A 24,970-nucleotide genomic window follows, 5' to 3' on the forward strand; every position below is an offset into this window, starting at 1 on the left:
CCTGATTTCCATTTTCTCATCCTTCTTAGCCTGACAACTGAAAGATGGTCTTGGTCTTATCCAGCCCTTCTGCTGAACTTTGAATCCGGGTTATCATAGCCACCTTAAAGAGCTTTTTCTTGATCCTGGGCTGTTCCTGTCTCATAGCAGTTTGTTTTCTGGACCCATGTGGTGGAATTAATTACTTAATGTGGCCCTTCTAGCCGTGGTTTTTGTGACTCACGCACAGTGATTGAGTGGGACCATGCAAATAAAGTATATGGAAATTATGATGGTTGGGGTTACATGTCATCTTAGCTAGGCCACGATTCCCAGTGTTGTGTGGTTGTCTTCCATTTTATGTGTTGTGGATCCTGACCTCCGCATGTTGATGAGGCAGGACTGGTGTGGGGTATGTCTTGGGTCACAGCCTTGCAGGAGGGCATGACTCCAGCCCCACTCTTACTCAAGTTATGCCCTTCCCTGGGGTGTGGTCTGCATCTAAGATATATGCGTGTCCCAGTGAGGCTCTCTCTGCATCTGGATCCTGAGTCTGGTTCATGATCAATTGACCTCTGGTTTTTGGGACTCGAGCCAGAGGCCTGCTGTCTAACCTGCCAATTTTGGAATTCTATGGCCTTTGCAGCCGCTTGGGCTGGTGGCCTATCATGTGATCAGCTTCGCAAGCTTCCGAAGCCTTGTGAGCCAGCAGCCTGTGGCCTGAACTGCCGGTTTGGGTTCATCAGCTCCTGTAGCCACATAGGTCGGGAGAAGCCTACACCTGACCCACGAATTTGAGACTTGCAGCCTCCACAACTGTGTGAGCCATTTCCTTTATACGGTTCGTTTTGTGAGTTCTGTGAGACGCAGCAAATTAGGGAACCCAAAGACGGGAGGGAGAGTACTGAGGGGAGGGGGGTAGCTGATGTCAGAGATGATGGAGTGGGACAGCAGCCTGGAAAAGTGGGACGTTTGGGACACCTTTAACCTTCGCCTCATGGGAACCAGCTTTGTGCTGATCCTAATAAAAGAAATTAATCCTTTAAACCAATATCATCTCATATCTCTGAAGTTCTGGTTGTGGTTTCATTTTTGAGAGTGAATTTCTAGTGATTGGAAGCTGGAGGGAGTCTCTCGGAGGGCTTCTTGCAAGGGGTTGAGCAGCAGCCTTCACTCTGGAGAGATACCCCAACATTAGCATCTAGAGCCTTCTTGGGACCAGGCTGTGTCTTCAGAGAAGAGCCCCCATCTCCTGCTGAGTGGGGATGGTGGGATGTAGGTGTCAGCCCCAGTCCTCACCCCTGTGCCCTAAGAAGCGGGACCTGCTTCTTCAGAGCACAGTACCTGCATGGGCATGGAGGGCATCTGGGTCCAATGCTCAAAGAGTCTTTAGCCAACCCTCCTGTGTTCACGCCCCCCTTCACAGGAGGGCCCTGGGGCCGTGCATGCTCAGCTCTGGGGGTTCTATCAGGGTGGGGGCAAAGGCTTGATGTGCTCATCCTCCCCACCCCAAACTCAAGCTAAGTCTCTTCTTGTCCCCTTGAATCTTCCATGGATGTTGGATTTTCCTCATGCCCACTGTCATCTCCTCCCTGTTCTCTGACCTTTTTGGGGTACACCTTTCCCTGCCGTCCCTCTCTACCCATCCCCACTTCCTTCTTACTCCTTGGCTGTTATCTTATGTGGAAGGGAAACCTGAATGGGAGTGCTCCTTCTGCTGCCTGTAACCGGAAGCCCCTGGCCTGCACTGTCCTCAAGGGACCACAACAAGAGGAGATGTGAGGGCCCACTGCCGCCTGTGTACCCCGGTGGGCATGTCAGCCGGGGGCGTAGGGAGCCAGGTCCCCACCTAGCCTTACTCACCGGAAGACCCCCTGCTCCGCCTTTTAGAACATGCCCAACGTCCGTGACCACGATGCCTCGGTCTACCTCCGCCTGCAGGGCGATGCATTGTCTGTGGGCGGCTACGAGGCCAACCCCATCTTCTGGGAGGAGGTGAGCAGCTGAGGGCCCTCGGGGGGGCTTCCTCCCAGATGGCATTACATTGCAGGAGGCGGGTGTCTGGGGCTGGTCTCAGTGTGGAGAAGGCTCTTCCAGACTCCCCTGCCCACTTGAACTTCCTATCCCACACCTGAGGAAGAGCAGGGCCAGGTCCCTGGGACCCACGAGGACCAAACCCCATTTTTCACTGACCCCCAAAGAGAGTAGCACCAAGAGCCAGAACTGGGGAAGGTGAAGGGCTGTGGCTCAGACCTCAACAGTGAGAGGCTGTGAAACTGTAAGACAGTGCCCTTACAAGATGGGGGAACCTTTAGGTCCATTGTCCCATCCACAGACAGCACCACCCCCACCCCCCACAGCTGCAGCAGCCTCTCCCTCAGGCCTGGGGCTCTCCTGGTAGCTGCAGGGCTTGAGTGCAACCCCGGTCCCCTCGAGTGCATGTGGCTACCCCGCCCCTATGTTCATGCATTTAGTCCACAAATTCAATGACTAGGTGGCTACTTGGGACAGAGAATGTTTCACTTTCTGGGAAAATGGAGGGAGTGACAGGAGCCCCCACCCCTGTCCCAGGATGCCTGTATTAGTGGGGAGACATACAGTAAGCAAATATGTCACATGATATTGGGTGTTGATCCATGCACTGAACAAAGTTGGCAGGCTGAGGACAAACTTAGAGAGGCTGGGGTGGAAGGACTTCCTTGGGACTGGCAGTCAGGGAAGGCTTCCTAGAGGAGGTGGCATTTGAACAGGGACCTGCACAGAGGCAACAAGCCAGCCATGGATGGTCTGGGTGGGGAGCTACCTAGAAAGGGGGGCAGAGGGGAGAGGCCCTGAGGTCCACTCTAGCATGCCCACTGAACTGATGGAGGTCAGCGTGGTGTGTCACTGGGGGAGGCAGGCCAGCTGGTGGGCCTTGGTGAGGCCTTTGGAAGGTATTCTATGCCAGGTGATGTGGGCACCATGGGAGGCCCGAGGGCAGGAGAGGATGCATGGAGGGAGGCAGGGAAGCAGGCGGCCGGGTAGAGGGGCTGCAACAAGCAAGGCTGAACGGTCAGGGCTTGGTGGGTGGTAGCTACAGGGCTAGTATACTCTGGATGGGGGCAGCCTGAGTGGTCAGGGCCTGGCAGGTGGCAGCTACAGGGCTGGTACACTCAGGATGGGAGCAGGTAGGGCCCACTGAGGGTCTGGCGGTGGGCGAGACAGACCTGGCTCTGCTCAACTGGTCCCCACCCCTAGGAGGCCAGAAGCAAGGCCAAGAGTAGGGGTCTGGGCTGCTGTCCTCTAGGGTCACCGCCCTTCCCAGCGGCCACAGGACATGATTCCTGCCCTGTCCGCACAGGTATCGGACAAGTTTGCCTTCGGCCTCTTTGACCTGGATTGGGACGTGTTCACTCAGCACATCGAAGGCGCCATCAACCGGGTCCCAGTGCTGGAGAAGACGGGAGTCAAGTCCACGGTCTGTGGCCCAGGTGAGGGCGGGGGTCTGGAGCTGGACAAGGCCTCCATAGGTCCTTGGCGCCCTGCTGTCCATAGTACCTGATTATACTCACGGACCAGGCTCCAGTCTGATGGAGGAGACCCAGGGTGACTAGTGGGCACAGCGCAGTGTGTGGGGGCTCCAGCGGGGAGCACAGGGCTTGTTGGAGCACAGCTGGGGGCACAGGCAAGGCGTCCTGATGAGAGGCCCTGAAGGGTGAGGGTTGTGGACACGTGTGTGGGACTGTGGGGACACGTGTCCTGGGCTGTGGGGACAAGTGTGCGGGGCTGTGGGGACGATTGTGCTGGGCTGTGGGGACGCGTGTGCTGGGGTGTGGGGAAGTGTGTGCTGGGCTGTGGGGACGCGTGTGCTGGGCTGTGGGGACGCGTGTGCTGGGCTGTGGGGATGCGTGTGCTGGGCTGTGTGGACTCGTGTCCTGGGCTGTGGGGACACGTGTGCTGGGCTGTGGGGACACGTGTGCTGGGCTGTGGGGACAAGTGTCTTGGGCTGTGGGGACAAGCATCCTGGGCTGTGGGGACAAGTGTGCGGGGCTGTGGGCACATGTGTGCTGGGCTGTGGGGACGATTGTGCTGGGCTCTGGGGACGCATGTGCTGGGCTATGGGGATAAGTGTGTGGGACTGTGGGGATACATTTACTGGGCTGTGGGGACGCGTGTGCTGGGCTGTGGGGATGTGTGTGCTGGGCTGTGGGGACAAATGTGCTGGGCTGTGGGGACATGTGTGCTGGGCTATGTGGACGCATGTGCTGGGCTGTGGGGATAAGCGTGAGGGGCTGTGGGGACACATGGGCTTGACTGCGGGTACACGTGTACGGGGCTGTGGGATGAGCGTCCAGGCTGTAGGGACACGTGTTGCGGGCAGGAGCAGCAGCACTTGTACACGTGTGCAGGCAGAGACTTGCCACTCCCTTGTGGTCCCAGCAGAGTCACCAGATCCCTCCCTCCCTCCTGGCCCACGGGCCTCCTTACCCCTCAAGGAAACACGAGATGGTGAGTGGGAAGATATAGCACTTCCCAGAAAAGGAACTTGGTGTCCAGCGCTCCGGGTTGCAGCTGGGTGGGCTGTGCCGCTGAGCTGCCCAAGCCATGACCCCTTTGCACCCCGGTGCCCTCACCTGTCAGGTGGGTAACAGACCACTGCTCGCAGGGGCTGGGGGCAATGAGAGGCCACAGGAGGGTGCCAGGCTGTGCCCAGCAAGGCACGGAGACTCTCACGACTGTCAGGGGACAGAGAGTGGCCAGGGAGGCGACATGACTTCCTCAGGCCCCCCCAGGAGGTAGTGGCAGGGCCAGGCTGCGGGAGGGGAGGGTCCTCATGCCCAGAGGCTGAGCCGGGAGGGTGTGGGAGCTTCCCCATCCCACTGGCGTCCACGCACGGCCACAGGCTGCTGTGATGGGTTTGGCTCCCCAGGAGAACCAGCTGGGAACAGGCGCAGAGCCAGTGATAGCTGATGACTCACACTGCCCCCCCACCCCCGCCACGTGCCCGGCTGTGTGGGCCTTGGCAGTGAGACGCTCTAGGCCTAAAATAGCTCCTGGGGGCACCAACAGCCCAGGGGGCCTCTCGTTTTAATTAGATGCTAGGCTTCGCTCAACTTGAAGCCCCGTGTCGGGGAGGTTTGTGTGAGGACTTTCTGTTTCTGGTGTCCCAGCTGTGGTGGCAGTCCCAGGTGGGAACTGGCTTTTCTCCTGCTGGAGAAGCCATGTGTGGTCCTGTCCCTGGGCCTCCAGAAAAGGTCCAGCCACCGACTTGGGGGAGGGGGACATGTGTCATCAGCACAGGCAAGGAGCACTCCTGCCAGGCCTGGGGGTCAGCACAGCGGTGGGGACCAGCCCAGCCCTGACCCCCCAGCACCGCCCGGAGCCCCTAGATGTCCTCATGCGGCTCAGCCTTGAGTTGTTGCTTTAAACATCCAAGAGACCGTTGTCCCCCTCACATCCCCTCCGCTAGCTCTGTCAGGTTCTCTGTGAGGCTGTTCAGAACACACTTCCTTCCCTGACCTAGGAATGGACCCAGCTCCCCACACTCGGCCCCAGCCCACCTCTTGTTGCCGTCCGGCCACCCTTCCTTCTCTGAGCTGCCCAGGTCTCTTGCCCCCCATGAGGCCAGCTCGGGCCTCCTGCCTGCTCTCCTGCCCCTTACGGCCCAGCCCTACACAGCAGCCCAGGGGCCCCCTGCCTTAATCACACCCTCTACCCACCTGGAAAAGCACCCAAGACCTGACCTTGCATCTGAGCACTCCCCCAGACTGGCACCCCCTTCCCACTTCGCGGCTGGGAGCTCTGTTCCCCTGGGCCCCCATGGCTGGCCGCCCTCAGCTCAGATGCTGACCCTCAGAGGGTCCTAAGGAAGCCGGGCCCTAGGTTACCCTCAATCCCATTGTCCAATCCTATTTTCATTACTGGAAATTCTTATTTATTTGCATATGTGCTCTGTCTCCCTCCTCTCTGTGAGCTCCCCAAGGGGTTGGATTTGTCTGGTCACAGCAGCCTTCCCAGGGATGAGGCCCAGGCCTGGCACAAGATAGATGTGTTACAAATATTTGTAGACTGACTAACTCACAATCCTGTGGAATAAATACATCACCCAGATTTTACAGGTGAGGAGACTAAGGCTCAGAGAGACCCTGCCTTGGGTCACACAGCTAGTAAGGGTCAAAGTCAGGATTCAAACCCAGGACCCTGGCTTCAAAGTTCATGCTCTTTACCATTATGGGCTCACCTGCCACATACTCTGGCCTCACCCTGAGGCAAGCAGGCAGCAGACAGAACAGGACACTTAGTACTCTCTCTCAAAGAGCTATGGTCATTCATTCACTCTACTAGCACTTATTAAGCACCTACTCTGTACTGGGCCTGGGCTAGGCCTTGGGACATGGCAGTGAACCCAGCCCAGGCTCTGTCCTCATGGTCTCTTGGTCCAAAGGATGAGAGTGATGAATCACCAGCCAAGACCAAAAAGGTCAATGGTGCAGTGACCAGGAGGCCTCGGCACTGGGCAGGGGATGGGGAAAGGCCCCTTTATGGCAGAAAGATAGTGATAGCCATGAGACAAACTGGACCCTGTGGGACAGAGCCTGGCCAGCCACAGGAGGGTAGGTCTGACAGTTGGATATGGGCAGAGCAATCAGGGTAGCTCCCTGGAGGAGGTGGCACTGGGGCTGGGCTTTGAAGGACTAGCAGAGTCTGGGTGAAGGAGGTACCTACAGATCCCTTCCCTGATTACTGCCCCCTTTGGGGAGACCCCCACCCCAGCGGGAGACCCCCAGATGGAAGAGAACACCAGGCACCCCTCCCTTCCAGAATCCTTCACGCCTGACCACAAGCCCCTGTTGGGGGAGGCACCTGAACTCCGTGGATTCTTCCTTGGCTGTGGCTTCAACAGCGCAGGTGGGTGCAGACAGCTGCCCACGCAGTTCACCAGGAAGGAGGGCCCTCGGGCCCTGGCAGTTGAGAGAGGAGAGTTGGGCAGCCAGTGGGAGTTGTGTGGTCCCAGGTGCTAGGCTCTGGGCTTGGGGAGGGTGCTGCCCAGGGCCGTGGGGAGGGAGCTTGGAACTGGGCAAGGTGGCTTTGGGGCAGACTGGAGACTGTGGCTCCACTCCTGCCAGGAATGATGCTGGGTGGTGGCTGCGGGCAGGAGCTGGCCCACTGGATCATCCACGGGCGCCCAGAGAAGGACATGTATGGCTATGACATCAGGTGAGTGCCCGCAGGGGCCACTGTCCTCCTGTGGCGGGTGGCTGTCGGCTAGCCAGGGCCTGGAGTGGGGCCCCCAGCCAGGCAGGGTGGAGGGCACCTGGGCTTGCAGGTCATGGCCCTTTACAGTTTCCAGGATCAAATGAGGAAACTGAGGCCCAGAGGTGGGAGGGGGCCGGCTGTGCTGGGGTAATTAGTGTGCACAGAGGTTGGGAGCTCAGGCTTGCAGCCTGGGGGGCAGCCCCCTTCCATTGCTTGCTGACAGGGCGGCTGGAATAAGTCGGATCCAATACAGAGCAAGTCCTCACCTGTAACAGTCTGGACCGCAAAGGGCTGTGGGAGTAGGTTCGTGTAGGTCCGCACACGATGTACTGAGCTTCAGCCCAGGCAGGCATGCTGATGGCCGAGCTGGGGGCCTCTCGCAGCCTGTCTTCTGCAAGCATGGCACGGAGACACAGGGGCCCAGGCGGGAGGGGGCTCCTCACCTCTCCTCTTCCCTGGGGGCTCGAGTGTGCGGTTCTGGGCCTCAAGTCAGGCCAGAGCTGCTTCTGCAGCATCTACAGGTTCCTTGAAGGGGTGAGCGCCTTCCTACTTCAGGGCTTCTCACATGCTGGTCTCTCTGTGGGATGCTGTTTCCACACCTCTCCACAGGGCTAATTCCTGCCCACCTCTCACGGCCCAGACCTCCTAGTCTGCGTCAGGTCTCTCAGAGCATTGAGTATTTGTCTCCTTGGATAAGCACGGCTCTCACCTCACCCTCTAACCCCAAGACTACTGCAGGGTATGTGTGTGTTTGGTTAGGCTTGGGGGTTCGTGAAAGCAGAGGTTCTGTTCCAAACTGGCAGCACACTCCTGGGCCTCAGTTTCCCTATCTGTAAAATGACATTGAAGAATCTCGGAGAAGGCCAGTGGTGGCTGCAAACCTTTTTGATACGCCTCCAGCCCCCATGGGAACAGCCACTGAAAGGGGCGTGCAGCACTGAGACACCTTGTCCGGTGGGCAGCCACAGAAGACGTGGCCTCAACACTTGGGAAACACCAAGGAACAAGGAAAACAACCCTCCGAGGGCCTTGTCGGGGGTTGGACAGACTCCTCGCGGCTCCCGCGGCCCCCACCCTGGGGCCATGTTAGAAGCTGTTAAAATCTGTGACCGCCCAAGGAAATATCTTTACAATCTGCATCCCCACCTGCCCTCCCCGCAGATGTGGAGAGGGAGGTCTAGATGTGCCTGTGACCAGGTAGGGGCTGTGGCAGGACCAGGGTGTTCTTCCCTGGCCCGTGGTCCTGGGCTCCTGTGTCTGGGGCCTCAACCGTGTTCCCTGCTGACGGTAGTCCAGGCAGGTCAGCTTGGAGGAGGCCTGCTGCTGCAGCCTGTTAGCTCCTGCCCCGTCACTGCATCCAGCACACAGCCTCCTGGAGCCACCTGAGACCCCACTGCTCAGCAGGTCCAGAGGTGGGGGGTGGAAAGGTGCTGTTTCAGCTCAGCGGGGCCCTTGTCGCCCCCACTCTCCGTTCCTCTGCTAACCTCTAACCTCCCCTTCCCTGGCCTACTGAGATTCAGGAGGAAGGGCCCCGCTGAGGGGTCTTGTCTGGTCCCCACAGAGTCAGACGAGCAGACAGACACAGAGACCCCAGCCCCCACCCCAGTCTCACATGGTACCTGGGACTACACCCAAGAGCTCTCTGGGGAGAGCAATGTTTCAGAAATGCTGAAGCTGCAGAGGGGACCTTGGGGATGAGTCCAAGCCCTCTGTAGGCAAACAGCATAATAAGGCGCCCAGAGGGAAGTCACCCAGCCCTGGAGAGAGCGAAACCGGGGCAGCACTGCCTCCCACTCGAGGGCCTGACCTCTGTGGCCACCTCCCTGGGCTAGGAGCTTCCGCTCTGGAGTCAGACCTGCAGGGGCCACTCTGCAGCTTCCCTCGCCTCACTGTGCTCAGCTGAAGAATGGGGCAATAGGCTGTGTGTGCCTGGGCTGTGGGAGGCCTTGGAGGGAGGGAGGTGCTGGGGCAGTGCAGCCCATGTTCATTGGGCGTGAGGCTAACTCGTGGGCTGCAGGGGTGAGGGACGCCAAGGCCACCTTCAAAGCCCCTGCTCAGTTGGGGACAGGCCTGTCCCTTCTCCATTGGCCTCTTCCTTGTATATGTATATGTATTAGGAAGGGTGATTTGGGGCATGAGGGCTGGCTGGGGCTGCCCGCTTCTGCTCTGCCCCAGGACCTGACTGCGACCTTGGGGTCACAGGGATTCCTGAGAGCCCTGGGCCCCATGAGGCAGGTGGGGCAGCATCCACCCCCACTCCTGGCCCAGGACCCATTGAGCCACAGCCCTTAGACGAGCCAGCTGCACCCAAGAGAGCACCAAGAATGAGGCTCCAGCCGGAGTAGTCACTGGTGTGGGCTCCTGCACCCGCCTAGCCCACCTGACACCACCCACACTGACTCAGTGTCCTGCCCCCTGTGCCTGAACAAGGGTGACCAGGGAGACCCAGACCCACAGAGGAGACAGAGTGGGGAAGGAGGAGACGTGTTAGACTGAGTCACTGTGCCCCCGGGTGAGTCACTACCAATGGGGTGTGGTGGCTGGCCACACACTGCCCCCACTCAGGAGAGGGCACAGACCCACAGTTGTCAGTCATACATCCAGGCCTGGGGCCAGGAGCGCTGCCGAGGGGGTCTGGACTCCCCAGCTGTCTCCAGAGCCTCTGCTGCCTTGCTAGGCACCTGGCCTGGTCCGGAGACCATCACCTTCAGAGCCGCAGAGCCCAGAGGGGACCCAGCTGCTGAGCCATGGTCTCTGCCCCCTTCCTCCAGTCAGGCAGGTGGGAGGGGCTCCTTGCTGGCATATCCGCTGACCCCAAGTTTTCAAGACCCTCGATGAGAACTTTGACCAGGTGGTTTTGATTCTGAGCCCCTCACAGGGGTCCGCTCAGGGCTGGGTGGCGGGAGGGGCCCAGGAAGATGCAGTGCTCAAACCTGGGCAGCAAAGGGCAGCGTGGAGAGAGCCTGTCCCGGCCTGGCCACCTGCCGCAGTGCCCCTTGGTGTTCCCCCGTGTGGGGGCTGCAGGGGTGGGGCTGAGCTCCCCGAGGTGGTGAGCGGATGCCCGAGCACAGGACTCTGGTGGAGGAGTCAGGGGTCCAGTTCTGGCGGGGTCCGGTCAGCGCCTCCTGATGCCGTCCCAAGGCAGTGACCTGCCCCTCCGTCTGCACAGGCGCTTCCATCACTCACTCACTGACCACCGCCACTGGATCCGTGAGCGCAGCCACGAGTCCTACGCCAAGAACTACTCCGTTGTCTTCCCCCACGACGAGCCCCTGGCTGGGCGCAACATGCGCAGAGGCCCCCTGCATGAGGTACACCCCTGAGCGGCGGGCTGTGGTGGGCTTCATGGTATGAGTAGAAGCTCCCCAGGCAGGAGAGGCATCCCAGGCTGTCTCGAGACCTCCTCAGGGTGTTGGGGAGACAGCAGTGCACGTCACACCTTGGCTGCAGGGCAGGTGAGGCGATGAGGGCCTCGTCTGTTCCCGGATACTTACTGATGGACCAGGTGCCATGCCCAGGGCTGGGGATGTGTTGCTGAATAACTTGGAAACGGCTCGCACCAAGGGGCTTACGTTCCAGTGGAGGAGACAGAAAATGAGCAAGGACACACCTGTACTCTGGGAGACATGCTGTGAGGCAGTTCTGGGGGCAGGTGCAGGAACAGGTGTGTATGATCGGATCAGAGGAGGGGACAGCCGGTCAGCAACATGCTGGGGAGATGGGCTCCTGCTCGAGAGCCTAACTGGAATTTCCTCCCCACCTGGAGAGATTCTACTCATACAGTGAAACCCACTGTCAGGTGCCCTTCTCTGGGGTCTGCCCTTGCACAGCCACCCAGGTAGGTGCTCCTTCCCTGAGCTCCCACCTATGGCCCATGCCTCCGTTTCGCCCTGCCATGTTCTTGGTCTGCAGGCATCTCAGGGGCAGGGCCTGTGTCCTGTCATTCTGGTTCCTTAGCGTTTAGCACGGAGCTCAACTCCTAGGAGGTGCTAAGAGAGGGATGGAGGCGGGGGGAGGCAGTGGGCAGGCATTTAAGCTGGAGGAGGGACCTCCTCCTTCTGGCAATCCAGCACCTGGACCTGAGGGAGGAGGCCCAAAACCTTCAGTGGTCAGTCCCTAGACCACCTGCACCTTCAGGCTCTGGCCGCTGGCCTAGCCTGGTGGACCAGCTATGGTCTGAGGCCACCCGAGGACCAGTGTCTCCCTGCCTGCCCGGGTGCCCTCAGTTGCCTCTCACCAGTCCTGAGAGCTCAACAGCCCCCGGGTGCAATAGTGGGCGAGTCGGCATGCAAGCGCAAGGCATTGTCATCTGTGCCAGGTGTACCCGGATGGGACACGCCAGGGCTGCAGTGCCTCCGTAGTGGGGAGATCCCAGCTCCATGGCCACCCCTCTTCCTCTGGGCACCCTTCTGGAATACTTGGCCACCACTTCAATTTTGTTTCTTTTAAATAGAGGAGCCTGCCCCATTGGGTGGGATCTGGCGCCAATATTCCCCTTCTCAGAAGGCACTGGACATGTCTCTACATCACTCTCTGGGGTGGGAGGTGGTCACACCCTTCATTGGACCCCCTCGGAATCACTGACCTCCAGAGGGGACGTATTGAGGGTCACTAAGTGGCAGTGTAACCTTGGCACCCCCTTCCCGGGGGTCTGGGCCAACAGCTGTGCTGGCTGACAACACCCATCACTGAAGCCCCAAACAGTGTTGCCTTCAGATGGGGTTGGCTGGAGGGCACAGGGCCCTTGCACCCTTGGGTGGGGCCTCTTGGAGAGAGGCAGTGTGGTGTTGAGCCTAGGGAGACCCAGATTCTGGGCCCTGGTTCTAAGTTCGAGGGCCTCCTGGCCCTCGTTGCTTCAGGTGTAACGTGGTGGAGTTGGTTATGGGCCCCTGAAGCTGCTCTCTGCCCCACATGGGGTGTTCTGGGGCCCAGTGGTGGCTGCCGGCTGGAGCAAAGGGCGCCTGTTCTCCCTCCTCCGCCAGGAGCTCCTGGGGCAAGGCTGTGTGTTCCAGGAACGGCATGGCTGGGAGCGACCGGGATGGTTCAGCCCCTGCGGGGCGGCCCCGGTAAGTAGACTACTACCTGCAGCCTGGCCTTCGGGAGAGACTGTTGGCTGGCATGGGGGCCTGCCTTGCCCCAGCCCCTCATCCCTGTCCCACCACCTTCCCACCCCTCCTGCTGTCCTGGAGCGAGCCCATCCAGATCCCATCGGATCCTGGGTACGGGCTGGTGGGTTTGTAATGATGAGTGGCACTCCCCTGCCATCTGCCCGAGAGTGCGCGATGTGCCTCCATAGGTGCCACCCTCCCCCACAACGATCCCTCCACAGCCCGGGTCAGGGCGGAGCATCAGAAACCTGGAGCACACAATGGGAAGAAGTGTAGACACCCCCATGTGTGCAAGAAATTAACAGCTTCCCCACAATTTTGCTCTTATGTTTTTGGCCACAGGGAGTTTATGTTTGTTTGAGGGAACATCAGATTGGGCACAAAATTGCAGCACAGGGTGTTGGGTTTATAAATGAGATTTCGCAGCACCTGGCCCCTGGGTGCCCTTCAGCAGCTCCTGGCTCCCCCATGAGCAGAGCCTTTGGGAACCGTCCCACCAGCCCGCCTGTAAGACAAGGAGGCCTGGGTGGCCAGTGGTGTGATGCTTTAAGACCCACTGGGGGTAGGATTCGATCCAGATTTGTACAAATCACAGCCTTCCCTCTCCTTCCAGTTCAGCCCAGCTTTCATCACCATGGCAACCCCCAGTCACCTGAGTACCAGGGCCTCAGTGGGCAAGACCGGAGCCAAAGCTGCTCCCGGCCCAGTAGCTCCTGTCATCCACAGCCTCCTGGCCCCTAATATGGACCCATCCCCCCCGCCCAAGAGCAGAGTCTCCTGTGTCATGAGGGGTACCACATGTGGGAAAACCCTGCATATCCACCAGGAGAAGGGAGAGATGCCTGGGGCCACCACCCCGCAGGCTGAGGGCCCAGAGGCCAAGAGAGGATGCTGGGCAGTAGTGACGAGACCCCAGCCTGGCAGTGACCCCTGCATGACACCCCCCCTCCAGTGGGCTCTGACCCCAGAAGCAGCCCCCTTGGCATTGGTGGGGATGGAGAGAGACTGGGGTGGAGGCTGGAACACACCCCCCCCGTCCCCAGATGGGCAGGCTTTGCATCCCCCACCCGGGAACACTTCTAGGAGTCAGCCCAGGAGCCTGGGTGAACAGACCCCCAAGCCCCTGACCCTGGCCCAGGCCACAGGGGGTGGAATGTCCCTGCTGGGCTGCTGGGGCCCATGGAGACCACTGCTTGCAGGAACCCCCGTGAAGGACCCTCCTTGGACTCCAGGGATTGAGTTGGGCTTGGGCGTCACCCCCTACTAGACTCTTATCTGTGAGAGGGGGGCTGGTAAAGGACGTGAGACTTGGGGAGTGGGCAGCAGCTTGCAAGGAGGTGAGAACTGAGGGGCTTGCTCACACCTCTTCATGGTGTGCACATCTGAAGGGAGAGGGGGCTTTGTCCACATGAGTAGGGCCTCCACAGAGGGCCGCTGGAGGGGGCTCTGGGAGAGGCAGAGTCGGATGGGGTGAACAAGCCAGTCCTGGAGCCTGCCTGTAGCCCAGGTTCCCCCCAGCCTGTCAGTTCTGCCATGACCTTGGCAAAGTGCGCCTCTTTGCCTGGTTTCTCCACTGTAGAAAGGCGCTCCCTCGTAAGGCGTTGAGGCTCACAGGAGCTCACCTACCTGCAGCACTTGGAGCTGGGCTCCACCAGAATGGGGACTTGGTGGTCCAGGATCGCCATGGCAACAGCACTTTTTGTTTTTTGTTTTAAATAGAAAAGGTTTTATTTTATTTAGGGTCAGGCTGTAGGGCTCTAATAGCTACCCGGGACAAAACAGATTAAGAACAGAAGACAGGAAATCTCTCCATAAAAACAAATTGCTAATGCAATAAATACAACTGATGGAGGAAAATGAATTCAAGGATATGTTTCTCACCCCTTATCTGGTCTAAAAGGGGAGAAACAGGATGAAGTCAATTCCCCGGCTGTCCCGCCCCACCCTCTATCCCCTTCCCCAGCCATCCGGATCTCTGGGGCTTCCCTCTCTGCCTTGGGATCAGGCCGAAAGCCTGTCAGTGGCCCACACACCCCTGCTCCCCCTCAGCTCCATCCTTCCCCGTCTCCCCACTTTGAACTCCCCCAGCCCTTCTCCCGGTGCCAACTCTACCCTCTCAGCACCCACCGCCATGGTGCTTAGGGGTCATTGGGGTAACTGCTTCCTGAGTGCCTGGACCCCCCCACCTCTACAGCACTCTATACCCACTCTGTGAGAGCAGGACAAGGGGCTGGGTTGTCCTGTTCATCTCTGTCCCTGTAAGACCCAGTCAGTGTCTGCCACCTAGCAAGCACCAGGCCCTGTATGTGGAGAGAGGGAGGGAAGAAGGGAGAGAGAAAGGAAGAGGAAGGAAGGAAAAAAGCAAGGAGGGAAGGAGGAAGGGAGGGAGGGAGGGAGAAACGAAGGAAGGAAGAGGGAGAGAGTGGGAGGGAGGGGAGGAGGGACAACCGGTGATGGCGGTGTCCTCTGTCCCCAGGTCCTCCATTACGACTACTATGGGGCCTATGGGCACCAGGTGCACCAGGACTACGCCTACAACAGGCTGCTGGGGGACGAGTACACATTCAACTTCCCACCCCACCACGACACTGTGAGTAGTCAGGAGCCCCACCCAACACAGGGACAAGGGTTACATTCCTGTGGAGGCTGCGGGCTCATTCCCACACAGGGACAGGGGTTATGTTCCTGTGAAGGCTGGAGGTCCATCCCCACAAGGGACAGGGATTACATTCCTATGGAGGCTGGAGGCCCAACCCCACAAGGGGACAGGGGTTACATTCCTGTGGAGGCTGGAGGCCCAACCCCACAAGGGGACAGGGGTTACGTTCCTATGGAGGCTAGAGGCCCAACCCCACAATGGGACAGGGGTTACGTTCCTGTGGAGGCTGGGGGCCCATCCCCATACAGGGATGGGGGTTAAGTTCCTGTGGAGGCTGAGGGCTTCATTCCCACACAGGGACAGGGGTTACATTACTGTGGAGGCTGAGGGCTTCATTCCCACACAGGGACAGGGGTTACGTTCCTGTGGAGGCTAAGGGCTTCATTCCCACACAGGGACAGGGGTTACGTTCCTGTGGAGGCTGGGGGCCCATCCCCACGAGGGATAGGAGTTGCGTTCCTGTGGGGGTTGGCCCCCGCCGGGTCTGCTTGGGCTCTGTACTCACCCTGCTTTTGCTGAGTCGGTCCTAAGGAGGAATCATGGGGTGTTTTTCTCTGTTCCCCTCATATATGTCACGACAGACCACAGTCAGAGAGGCCTGAGGATACATACTGCCCAAGGCAGCGGGCAAGGTGGGCTGTCTAAGTCCAGGCCAGGGCTTCCTCTCTCTGAGCCAGGTTCGCTGTGCATTCTGAGAGCTGCCTGAGGGCATCAGCTGTTTGAGTGGGGGTGTGCCTCCTCCAGGGCAGGGTGCAGTGGCCTCAGCCCCAGTTTTGGCAAAGTAGATCCAGACAAGGTCATTTCGTGGAGAACAATGCCTGCAACCCACTTTCCCATGATCCTCTTGGACACAAACAGGCCTTCCGCAAAGGGAGGCAGAGCCCAGCCAGATGGCCCGATGGTCTGGTGCTCGGCCCCAGACAGCCCCCGGGATGCAGCATCGGAACCAGCAGTGGGCTCTGCAGTCCGGACCTGCTTGATGCCCCTCCTGCTCCAGAGGGTCGGGTGGGGGAGGGCTGAACAGCCAGGCTGGCCAGGTGGGGTTCTGGGGCCTCATCAGCACCCCCAGGGTTGGCTTCCACTTCCACTCGGGTGGGGGGATGAGGCCCGGGGGCCAGGCTTTCCCACCTCACAAGAATGTTTTTTTAGGCAGCTTTTGCCCCAAGAACACCACCAGCTTCCACCCCGAGCCTGCACGGTCGTTTTGCAAAGTGATCTCCAAATAGAACTTTGGTTTTGTTCTGATGTATGTTGTCACACTGGAGAGGGGGTGAAAGTCCCTCCACTGTACCTGATGGGGGTGCAGAGCCAGCCTGACCCTGGGGGTCCCTGGAGCCGAGGGATGGTCTGGAACCATCCTGAGGCCTTTCGGTGCCTCTGTCATGGGAAGGGTGGCAGGCTGCTTCCAGGCTCTGCTGCCACCATCCTGAAAGTCATCATGAATTTTGAACAAGGGCCACAGGCCCTGGAGGGTTGTCGTTGTCAGCCGTGGCCAAGTCAGCCCCCACCTCACAGCGACCCCATGCACAACGGAACGAAACACTGCTTGGTCCTGTGCAGGCCTCATGATCGCTTATGGATCAGGCCATTGTGATCTGTAGGGTTTTCATTGGAGGGTACTGGTTGCCATGGAGTCAGTTCCGACTCATGGCAACCCCACACGTGTCTGAGTAGGATTTTCCAGTGGTTGGTTTTTCAGAAGTAGATCACCAGGCCTTTCTTCTAAGGTTCCTCTGGGTGGACTCAAACCTCCAACCTTTAGCAGCTGAGCTGGTTAACCGTGTGCACCACACAGGGACTTCTTTCATTGAAGGGTGGGAACCACTCATTCCCACCATTTGCCCCAAATCTTGCTTTAGTGGTAACATAGCTGGCCAAGGTGTTGGAGGAGGGGCCTTCCAAAGGAAAACAGGAGGACGGTGTCCCAAAGCCCCTCTCAGTGCCTGAGCTCCTTGAGGCAGCCTTTGGAGTGGGGGTGAGCGTGCTAGTCTGGCACCTCCCGTGTGTAGCGTCTAAAGTCTGTCGGACGTTCTGGCCCTCGGGGACTTGGGAGATCCAAGGAGATGCCAAGTTGGCTATGTGGCTTCTTGCATCCTCCGCACATGTGCCCGAATGGTTCTAAGGCATGAAATCTGCACTTCTTTTCAATGCTGGCGTCGTCCCCAGCCCAGCACACGAGCCTCAGCTGGGAAGCTGGCTTTGGCTTTAGTCTGTGTTCCCAGCAGCATCAGCAAAGGCTGCTCCCAGCAAACGCAGAGCAGAAGCTCAGTAAGGGGTTATGATGTCTGGAGGGAGGTAGAGTAACAGCATCTGGGGCAGAGGAACTGAACAGGCATCATGGAGCGCTGATAAACCCTGTAGTGTTTGCCAATTTCCATGGTGTAAATGTGCTCCTCCTGATAACATGTCCAAAGTCCTCCCCATCCTTGCTTCCAAGGAGCATTCTGGCTGTACTTCTTCCAAGACAGATTTGTTTGTTCTTCTGGCAGTCCATTGTATATTCAGTATTCTTTGCCAACACCATAATTCAAATGCATCAATTCTTCTTTGATCTTCCTTATTCATTGTCCAGCATTTTCATTCATCAGGAGGGAGCAGTCCCTGGAGGACATCATGCTTAGTAGAGGGTCAGTGAAAAAGAGGAAGACCTTCAACGAGATGGATTGACACGATGGCTGCAACAATGGGCTCAAACATAAAGATTGTGAGAATGGCACATGACCCGGCAGTATTTTGCTCTGTTGTGCATAGCGTTGCCATGAGTCAGAACCTATTCAATGGCACCTAACAACAACAACAAATACACCCGCCGTGGCTGAGCACAATCCACCAAAGTGACATCTCAACGAGTTGGGAAGAGATGAGTATGACTTAGAGGCCACTTGAGTATGTGAGGTCATTACCTCCTGGGATGGTGGAAGAAAGGCCTGGTGATGGGCTCTCGAGGTTTGGAGGAGACAGTGCAGGCTCCTGACACAAAATAATCACCTAATTGTCCTGGCTAGAACCTTCAATCCCCCACGTGTCTGTCAGATTGATGCCTTGTGTGTTGCTGTGACGCTGGAAACTATGCCACCAGTATTCAGATACCAGCAGGGACACCCATGGAGGACAGGTTTCAGCTGAGCTTCCACACTAGGAAGAAGGACCTGGCAGTCTACTTCTGAAAAGCATTAGCCAGTGAAAACCTTACGAATAGCAGCAGAACATTTTCTGATATAGTGCTGGAAGATGAGCCCCTCAGGTCGGAAGGCACTCAGAAGACGACTGGGGAAGAGCTGCCTCCTCAAAGTAGAAAAAAAAAAAATTTTTTTGTAGAGTCGACCTTAATGACGTGGATGGAGTAAAGCTTTCGGGACCTTCATTTGCTGTTGTGGCACAACTCAAAATGAGAAGAAGCAGCTGCAAACGTCCATTAATAATTGGAACCTGGAATGTACGAAGTATGAATCTAGGAAAATTGGAAATTGTCAAAAATGAATTGGAACGCATAAACATCGATATCCTAGGCATTAGTTTAGTGAACTGAAATGGACTGGTATTGGCCATTTTGAATCAGACAATCATATAGTCTACTATGCTGGGAATGATAACTTGAAGAGGAATGGTGTTGCATCCATTGTCAAAAAGAACATTTCAAGATCTATCCTGAAGTACAACACTGTCAGTGATAGGATAATATCCATATGCCTACAAGGAAGACCAGTTAATATGACTATTATTCAAATTTACGCACCAACCACTAGGGCCAAAGATGAAGAAATAGAAGATTTTTATCAGCTCCTGCAGTCTGCAATTGATCGAACATGCAATCAAGATGCATTGATAATCACTGGTGATTGGAATGTGAAAGTTGGAAACAAAGAAGAAGGATCAGTAGTTGGAAAATATGGCCTTGGTGATAGAAACAATGCCAGAGATCGAATGATAGAATTTTGCAAGACCAACGACTTCTTCATTGCAAATAACTTCTTTCACCAACATAAACGGCGACTATACACAGGGACCTCACCAGATGGAACACACAGAAATCAAATTGACTACATCTGTGGAAAGAGACAATGGAAAAACTCAATATCATCAGCCAGAACAAGGCCAGGGGTCGACTGTGGAACAGACCATCAATTGCTCATATGCAAGTTCAAGCTGAAACTGAGGAAAATCAGAGCAAGTCCACGAGAGCCAAAATATGACCTTGATTATATCCCGCCTGAATTTAGAGACCATCTGAAAAATAGATTTGATACACTGAACGCTAGTGACTGAAGACCAGACGAGTTGTGGAATGACATCAAGGACATCAACCATGAAGAAAGCAAGAGGTCATTGAAAACACAGGAAAGAAAGAAAAGACCAAGATGGATGTCAGAGGAGACTCTGAAACTTGCTCTCGAACGTCGAGCAGCTAAAGCAAAAGGAAGAATTGATGAAGTAAAAGACCTGAACAGAAGATTTCAAAGGGCGTCTCGAGAAGACAAAGTAAAGTATTATAATGACATGTGAAAAGAGCTGGAGATGGAAAACCAAAAGGGAAGAACACACTTGGCGTTTCTCAAGCTGAAAGAACTGAAGAAAAAATTCAAGCCTCGAGTTGCAATAGCGAAGGATTCTATGGGGAAAATATTAAATGACACAGGAAGCATCAAAAGAAGATGGAAGGAATACACAGAGTCATTATACCAAAAAGAATTAGTCAACGTTCAGCCATTTCAGGAGGTAGCATATGATCAGGAACCGATGGTACCAAAGGAAGAAGTCCAAGCTGCTCTGAAGGCATTGGCAAAAAACAAGGCTCCAGGAATTGATGGAATAGCAATTGAGATGTTTCAACAAACAGATGCAGCGCTGGAGGTGCTCATTCCTGTATGCCAAGAAATATGGGAGACAGTTTCCTGGCCAACTGACTGGAAGAGATCCATATTTATGCCTATTCCCAAGAAAGGTGATCCAACCGAATGTGGAAATTATAGAACAATATCATTAATATCACACGCAAGCAAAATTTTGCTGAAGATCATTTAAAAATGACTGCAGCAGTATATCGACAGGGAACTGCCAGAAATTCAGGCTGGTTTCAGAAGAGGACGTGGAACCGGGGATATCATTGCTGATGTCAGATGGATCCTGGCTGAAAGCAGAGAATACCAGAAGGATGTTTACCTGTGTTTTATTGAGTATGCAAAGGCATTTGACTGTGTGGAGCATAACAAATTATGGATAACATTGTGAAGAATGGGAATTCCAGAACACTTATTGTGCTCATGAAGAACCTTTATATAGATCAAGAGGCAGTTGTTCGGACAGAACAAGGGGATACTGATTGGTTTAAAGTCAGGAAAGGTGTGCGTCGGGGTTGTATTCTTTCACCATACCGATTCAGTCTGTATACTGAGCAAATAATCCGAGAAGCTGGACTATATGAAGAAGAACAGAGCATCGGGATTGGAGGAAGACTCATTAACAACCTGAGTTATGCAGATGACACAACCTTGCTTGCTAAAAGTGAAAAGGACTTGAAGCACTTACTAATGAAGATCAAAGACCAGAGCCTTCAGTATGGATTACACCTCAACATAAAGAAAACAAAAATCCTCACAACTGGACCAATGAGCAACATCATGATAAATGGAGAAAAGACTGACGTTGTCATGGATTTCATTTTACTTGGATCCACAATCAACAGCCATGGAAGCAGCAGTCAAGAAATGAAAAGACACATTGCATTGGGCAAATCTGCCGCAAAGGAACTCTTCAAAGTGTTGAAGAGCAAAGATGTCACCTTGAAGACTAAGGTGCACCTGACCCAAGCCATGGTATTTTCAATCGCATCATATGCATGTGAAAGCTGGACAATGAATAAGGAAGACGGAAGAAGAATTGACACCTTTGAATTGTGGTGTTGATGAAGAATATTGAATATACCATGGACTGCCAAAAGAACGAACAAATCTGTCTTGGAAGAAGTACAATCAGAATGCTCCTTAGAAGCAAGGATGGCGAGACTGTGTCTTACATACTTTGGACATGTTGTCAGGAGGGATCAGTCCCTGGAGAAGGACATCATGCTTGGCAGAGTACAGGGTCAGCGAAAAAGAGGAAGACCCACGATGAGGTGGATTGACACGGTGGCTGCAACGATGAGCTCAAGCATAACAACGATTGTGAGGATGATGCAGGTCCGGGCAGTGTTTTGTTCTGTTGTGCGTAGGGTTGCTATGAGTTGGAATCAACTTAATGGCACCTAACAACAACAACAACAACAGAACCTCCAATGCAATGTTGAATAAGAGTCTTGAGTGTGGACATCCTCGTCTTGGGTGAAAACCATTCAGTCTTTCACCTTTATGTATGATATTAGCTGTAGGGTTTTTGTAGATTCCCTTTATCAGGTCAAGGAAGTTCCTGCCTATTCTTAGTTTGTTGTGTGAAAGAGTGTTAAAATTTGCCAAATAGTTTTTCTGCTTTTATAGGGGTGATGGAAATCCTGGTGGCATAATGGTTAAGTGCTACGGCTGCTAACCAAAAGGTTGGCAGTTTGAACCCACCAGGTGCTCCTTGGAGACTCTACGGGGCAGTTCTACTCTGTTCTATAGGGTCACTGTGAGTCGGAATTGACTCAACGGCAATAGGTTTGGTTTGGATTGAGGTGATGATGTAGTTTTTGTCCTTTATTCTATTAATGTGGTATATTGTGTTAATTAAGGAACCCTGGTGTTGTTTTTTTTGGTGTTGCAGTGGTAAAAGTGCTTAGCTGCTAACCAAAAGCTCAGTGGTTTGAATCCATCGGCTGCTCCTCTCCATGGGAGAAAGATACGGCAGTCTGTTTCCGTAAGGATTTACAGCCTTGGAAACCCTATGTGGCAGGTCTACCTGTGTGGATCATAACAAACTATGGGTAACATTGCAAAGAATGGGAATTCCAGAACACTTAATTGTGCTCATGAGGAACCTTTACATAGATCAAGAGGCAGTTGTTTGGACAGACCAAGGGGATACTGATTGGTTTAAAGTTAGGAAAGGTATGTGTCAGGGTTGTATTCTTTCACCATACCTATTTAATCTGTATGCTGAACAAATAATACGAGAAGCTGGACTATATAAAGAAGAACGGGGCATCAGGATTGGAGGAAGACTCATTAACAACCTGTGTTATGCAGATGACACAACCTTGCTTGCTGAAAGTGAAGAGGACTTGAAGCACTAATGAAGATCAAAGATCACAGCCTTCAGTATGGACTGCATCTCAACATAAAGGAAACAAAAGTCCTCACAACTGGACCAATAAGCAACATCATGATAAACGGAGAAAAGATTGACGTTGTCAAGGATTTCATTTTACTTGTATCCACAATCAACAGCCATGGAAGCAGCAGTCAAGAAATGAAAAGACACATTGCATCGGGCAAATCTGCCACAAAGGACCTCTTCAAAGTGTTGAAGAGCAAAGATGTCACCTTGAAGACTAAGGTGCACCTGACCCAAGCCATGGTATTTTCAATCACATCATATGCATGTGAAAGCTGAACAATGAATAAGGAAGACGGAAGAAGAGTTGACGCCTTTGAATTGTGGTGTTGGCGAAGAATATTGAATATACCATGGACTGCAAGAAGAACAAACAAATCTGTCTTGGAAGAAGTACGGCCAGAATGCTCCTTAGAAGCAAGGATGGCGAAACTGCGTCTTACATACTTTGGACATGTTGTCAGGAGGGATCAGTCCCTGGAGAAGGACATCATGCGTGGCAGAGTACAGGGTCAGCAGAAAAGAGGAAGACCCTCAATGAGGTGGACTGACACAGTGGCTGCAACAATGAGCTCAAGCATAACAAGGATTGTAAGGATGGCTCAGGACCAGGCGATGTTTCGTTCTGTTGTGCATAGGGTCGCTATGAGTGAGAACCGACTCGACGGCATCTAACAACAACAACATAGGGTTGCTATGAATTGGAATTGACTTGATGGCAATTTTTTTTTTAATTGCACTAGTTGAGTTTTGGATGTTAAACCAACTTTATATTCCTAGGGTAAAACTCATTTGATCATGGTGTATAAGCCTTTTTATATGTTGGATTTGGTTTGCTTGTGTTTTTTTGAGTATTGTTGTGTCCATGTTCATAAGGGATATTGGGCTGCAGTTTTCTCATGCCCTCCTTGTCTGGTTTTGGTATCAGGGTATTACTGGTTAGTAGAATGAACTGGAGAGCGTCTCCTACTCTGCTACTTTTTGGAAGAACTTGTAAAAGATTGGCTTTAATTCTTCTTTGAATGTTTGGTAGAGTTCACCAGTGGAGCCCTCTAGACTTAGGGTTTTCTTTGTAGGGGATTTTTAAATCACTCATTCAGCCTGTTTACTTGTTATAGGTCTGTTCAGATTTTCTATTTCTTCTTGAGTCGGTTTCAATAATTTGTGTCTTTCTAGGAATTTGTCCATTTCATGTTAGGTTATCTAATTTATTGTCCTTTTTTTTTCTGTAAGGTGGGTAATGATGTCTCATTCCTGATTTTAGTCATTTGTGTCTTCTGTCTTTTTTTCTTGGTCAGTCTAGCTAAAGGTATGTCAATTTTGTTCATTTTTCAAAAATCAAATTTTTCTTCTGTTGATTTTCTCTGTTGTTGGTCTGTTCTTTATTTTTTGTTCTAATATTTATTATTTCTTCCCTTGTGTTTACTTTGGGTATAGTTTGTTCTTCTTTTTCTAGTTTCTTAAAGGTCAAAAGTTATGTGACTGATTTGAGATCTCTTTCTTATTTTAATCTAGGCATAAATTTCCCCGTGAGCATTGCTCTAGCCATCTCCCATAAGTTTTGGTATATTGTTCTAGTTTTCATTTGTCTCAAAGTATTTTCTAATTCCATTTGTGTTTTTGTCTTTGATCCATTGGTTATTTAGGAGGGTGGTGTTTAATTTCTACTTATTTGTGAATTTTCCAATTTTCCTTCTGTTCCTGGTTACTAATTTAATTCCATTGTGGTCAGAGCATATGCTTTGCTTGATTTTAATCCTTTTGAGTTTATGGAGACTTGTTTTATGGCCTAGCATATTATGATCTGTTCTAGAGAAGTTTCCGTATTTTGAGAAGAATGTGTCAGGGTGTGCTCTAGAGCTCGGAAGGGACTTGGCAACAGGGAGCTTTACTAGGGGAAGGAGGGGGGTTGGAGGAGGCGTGCTAGAGAGAACACCAGCCCCCATGTTCTTTTGGGGAATGCACATTCAAAACCCCACAGCATTTCCACTTTCCGGGCTTCCAGATCAAGAAGGAGTGTCTGGCTTGCAGAGGGGCTGCTGCCATGTTTGACATGTCCTACTTTGGGAAGTTCTACTTGGTGGGACAGGACGCGAGGAAGGCTGCAGACTGGCTGTTCTCCGCAGATGTCAGCCGGCCCCCAGGTATGGAACCTCCACATCTCAGTGCCAGGAAGGGCACCGTGGACACAGTTCCAGGCACTGAGAAGGTGACAAGGCAAGCCTGCCCCCTCTGGGGTCCCACAGCCTGTTGGTCCTCCCCTTCAGCCTGGCCCTGGGCCCCTCTGTCCAGTCCCTTCCGGCCAGGGCATGGCCTTTCTCATCACCAAGCCCCAGGCCCGATGACTTCATCACCTTCTTCCGTCCCACCCTCCATTCCTCCTTCACTTCATCCCCCCTCCCTTTTGTTTACATGATTCCAGAAGGGATTCAGGGTAGCTAACCTTTATGTCTCCCAGGATGGGGGGCAGCTGCCCTCCTCCCATGAATGAATGACCTCCTCAGATAGGATTGCTAGACATGACCAATAAAAATGAAGGATAAATAGTAAATATGAATATAAGTTCCATGTAATATTTGGGATATTGATCTCCTTTTTCTTCACCCATCCTCCATTTTACCCTCTGACCTACCCACTAAAAACTTACCCAACCCCATCCAGCCAACCAACCAATCAGTGCACCTATTTACTCACATATGCATATCCCACCCACCCTCAATTAATCCTCCCAGTAATCCACCAC

The 24,970-nt window shown here is 53.9% G+C and overlaps 1 protein-coding gene across 8 annotated transcripts in view; it reads left to right on the forward strand.

Annotated features, from left to right (window-relative positions):
• SARDH (sarcosine dehydrogenase) overlaps nt 1-24,970 on the forward strand; it is a 75,866-nt gene that overhangs the window by 16,835 nt on the left and 34,061 nt on the right. For all 8 annotated transcript variants that reach the window (XM_049895959.1, XM_049895963.1, XM_049895965.1 and 5 more), the window contains 8 exons: nt 1,870-1,974; nt 3,320-3,449; nt 6,781-6,867; nt 7,086-7,176; nt 10,385-10,526; nt 12,198-12,281; nt 14,800-14,913; nt 24,233-24,371. In XM_049895959.1, the coding sequence (XP_049751916.1) occupies nt 1,870-1,974; nt 3,320-3,449; nt 6,781-6,867; nt 7,086-7,176; nt 10,385-10,526; nt 12,198-12,281; nt 14,800-14,913; nt 24,233-24,371 (892 nt within the window). The remainder of the gene's footprint in view (nt 1-1,869; nt 1,975-3,319; nt 3,450-6,780; nt 6,868-7,085; nt 7,177-10,384; nt 10,527-12,197; nt 12,282-14,799; nt 14,914-24,232; nt 24,372-24,970) is intronic.

This window comes from Elephas maximus, chromosome 9 (assembly GCF_024166365.1).
Source record: "Elephas maximus indicus isolate mEleMax1 chromosome 9, mEleMax1 primary haplotype, whole genome shotgun sequence".
Lineage (NCBI taxonomy): Eukaryota > Metazoa > Chordata > Mammalia > Proboscidea > Elephantidae > Elephas > Elephas maximus.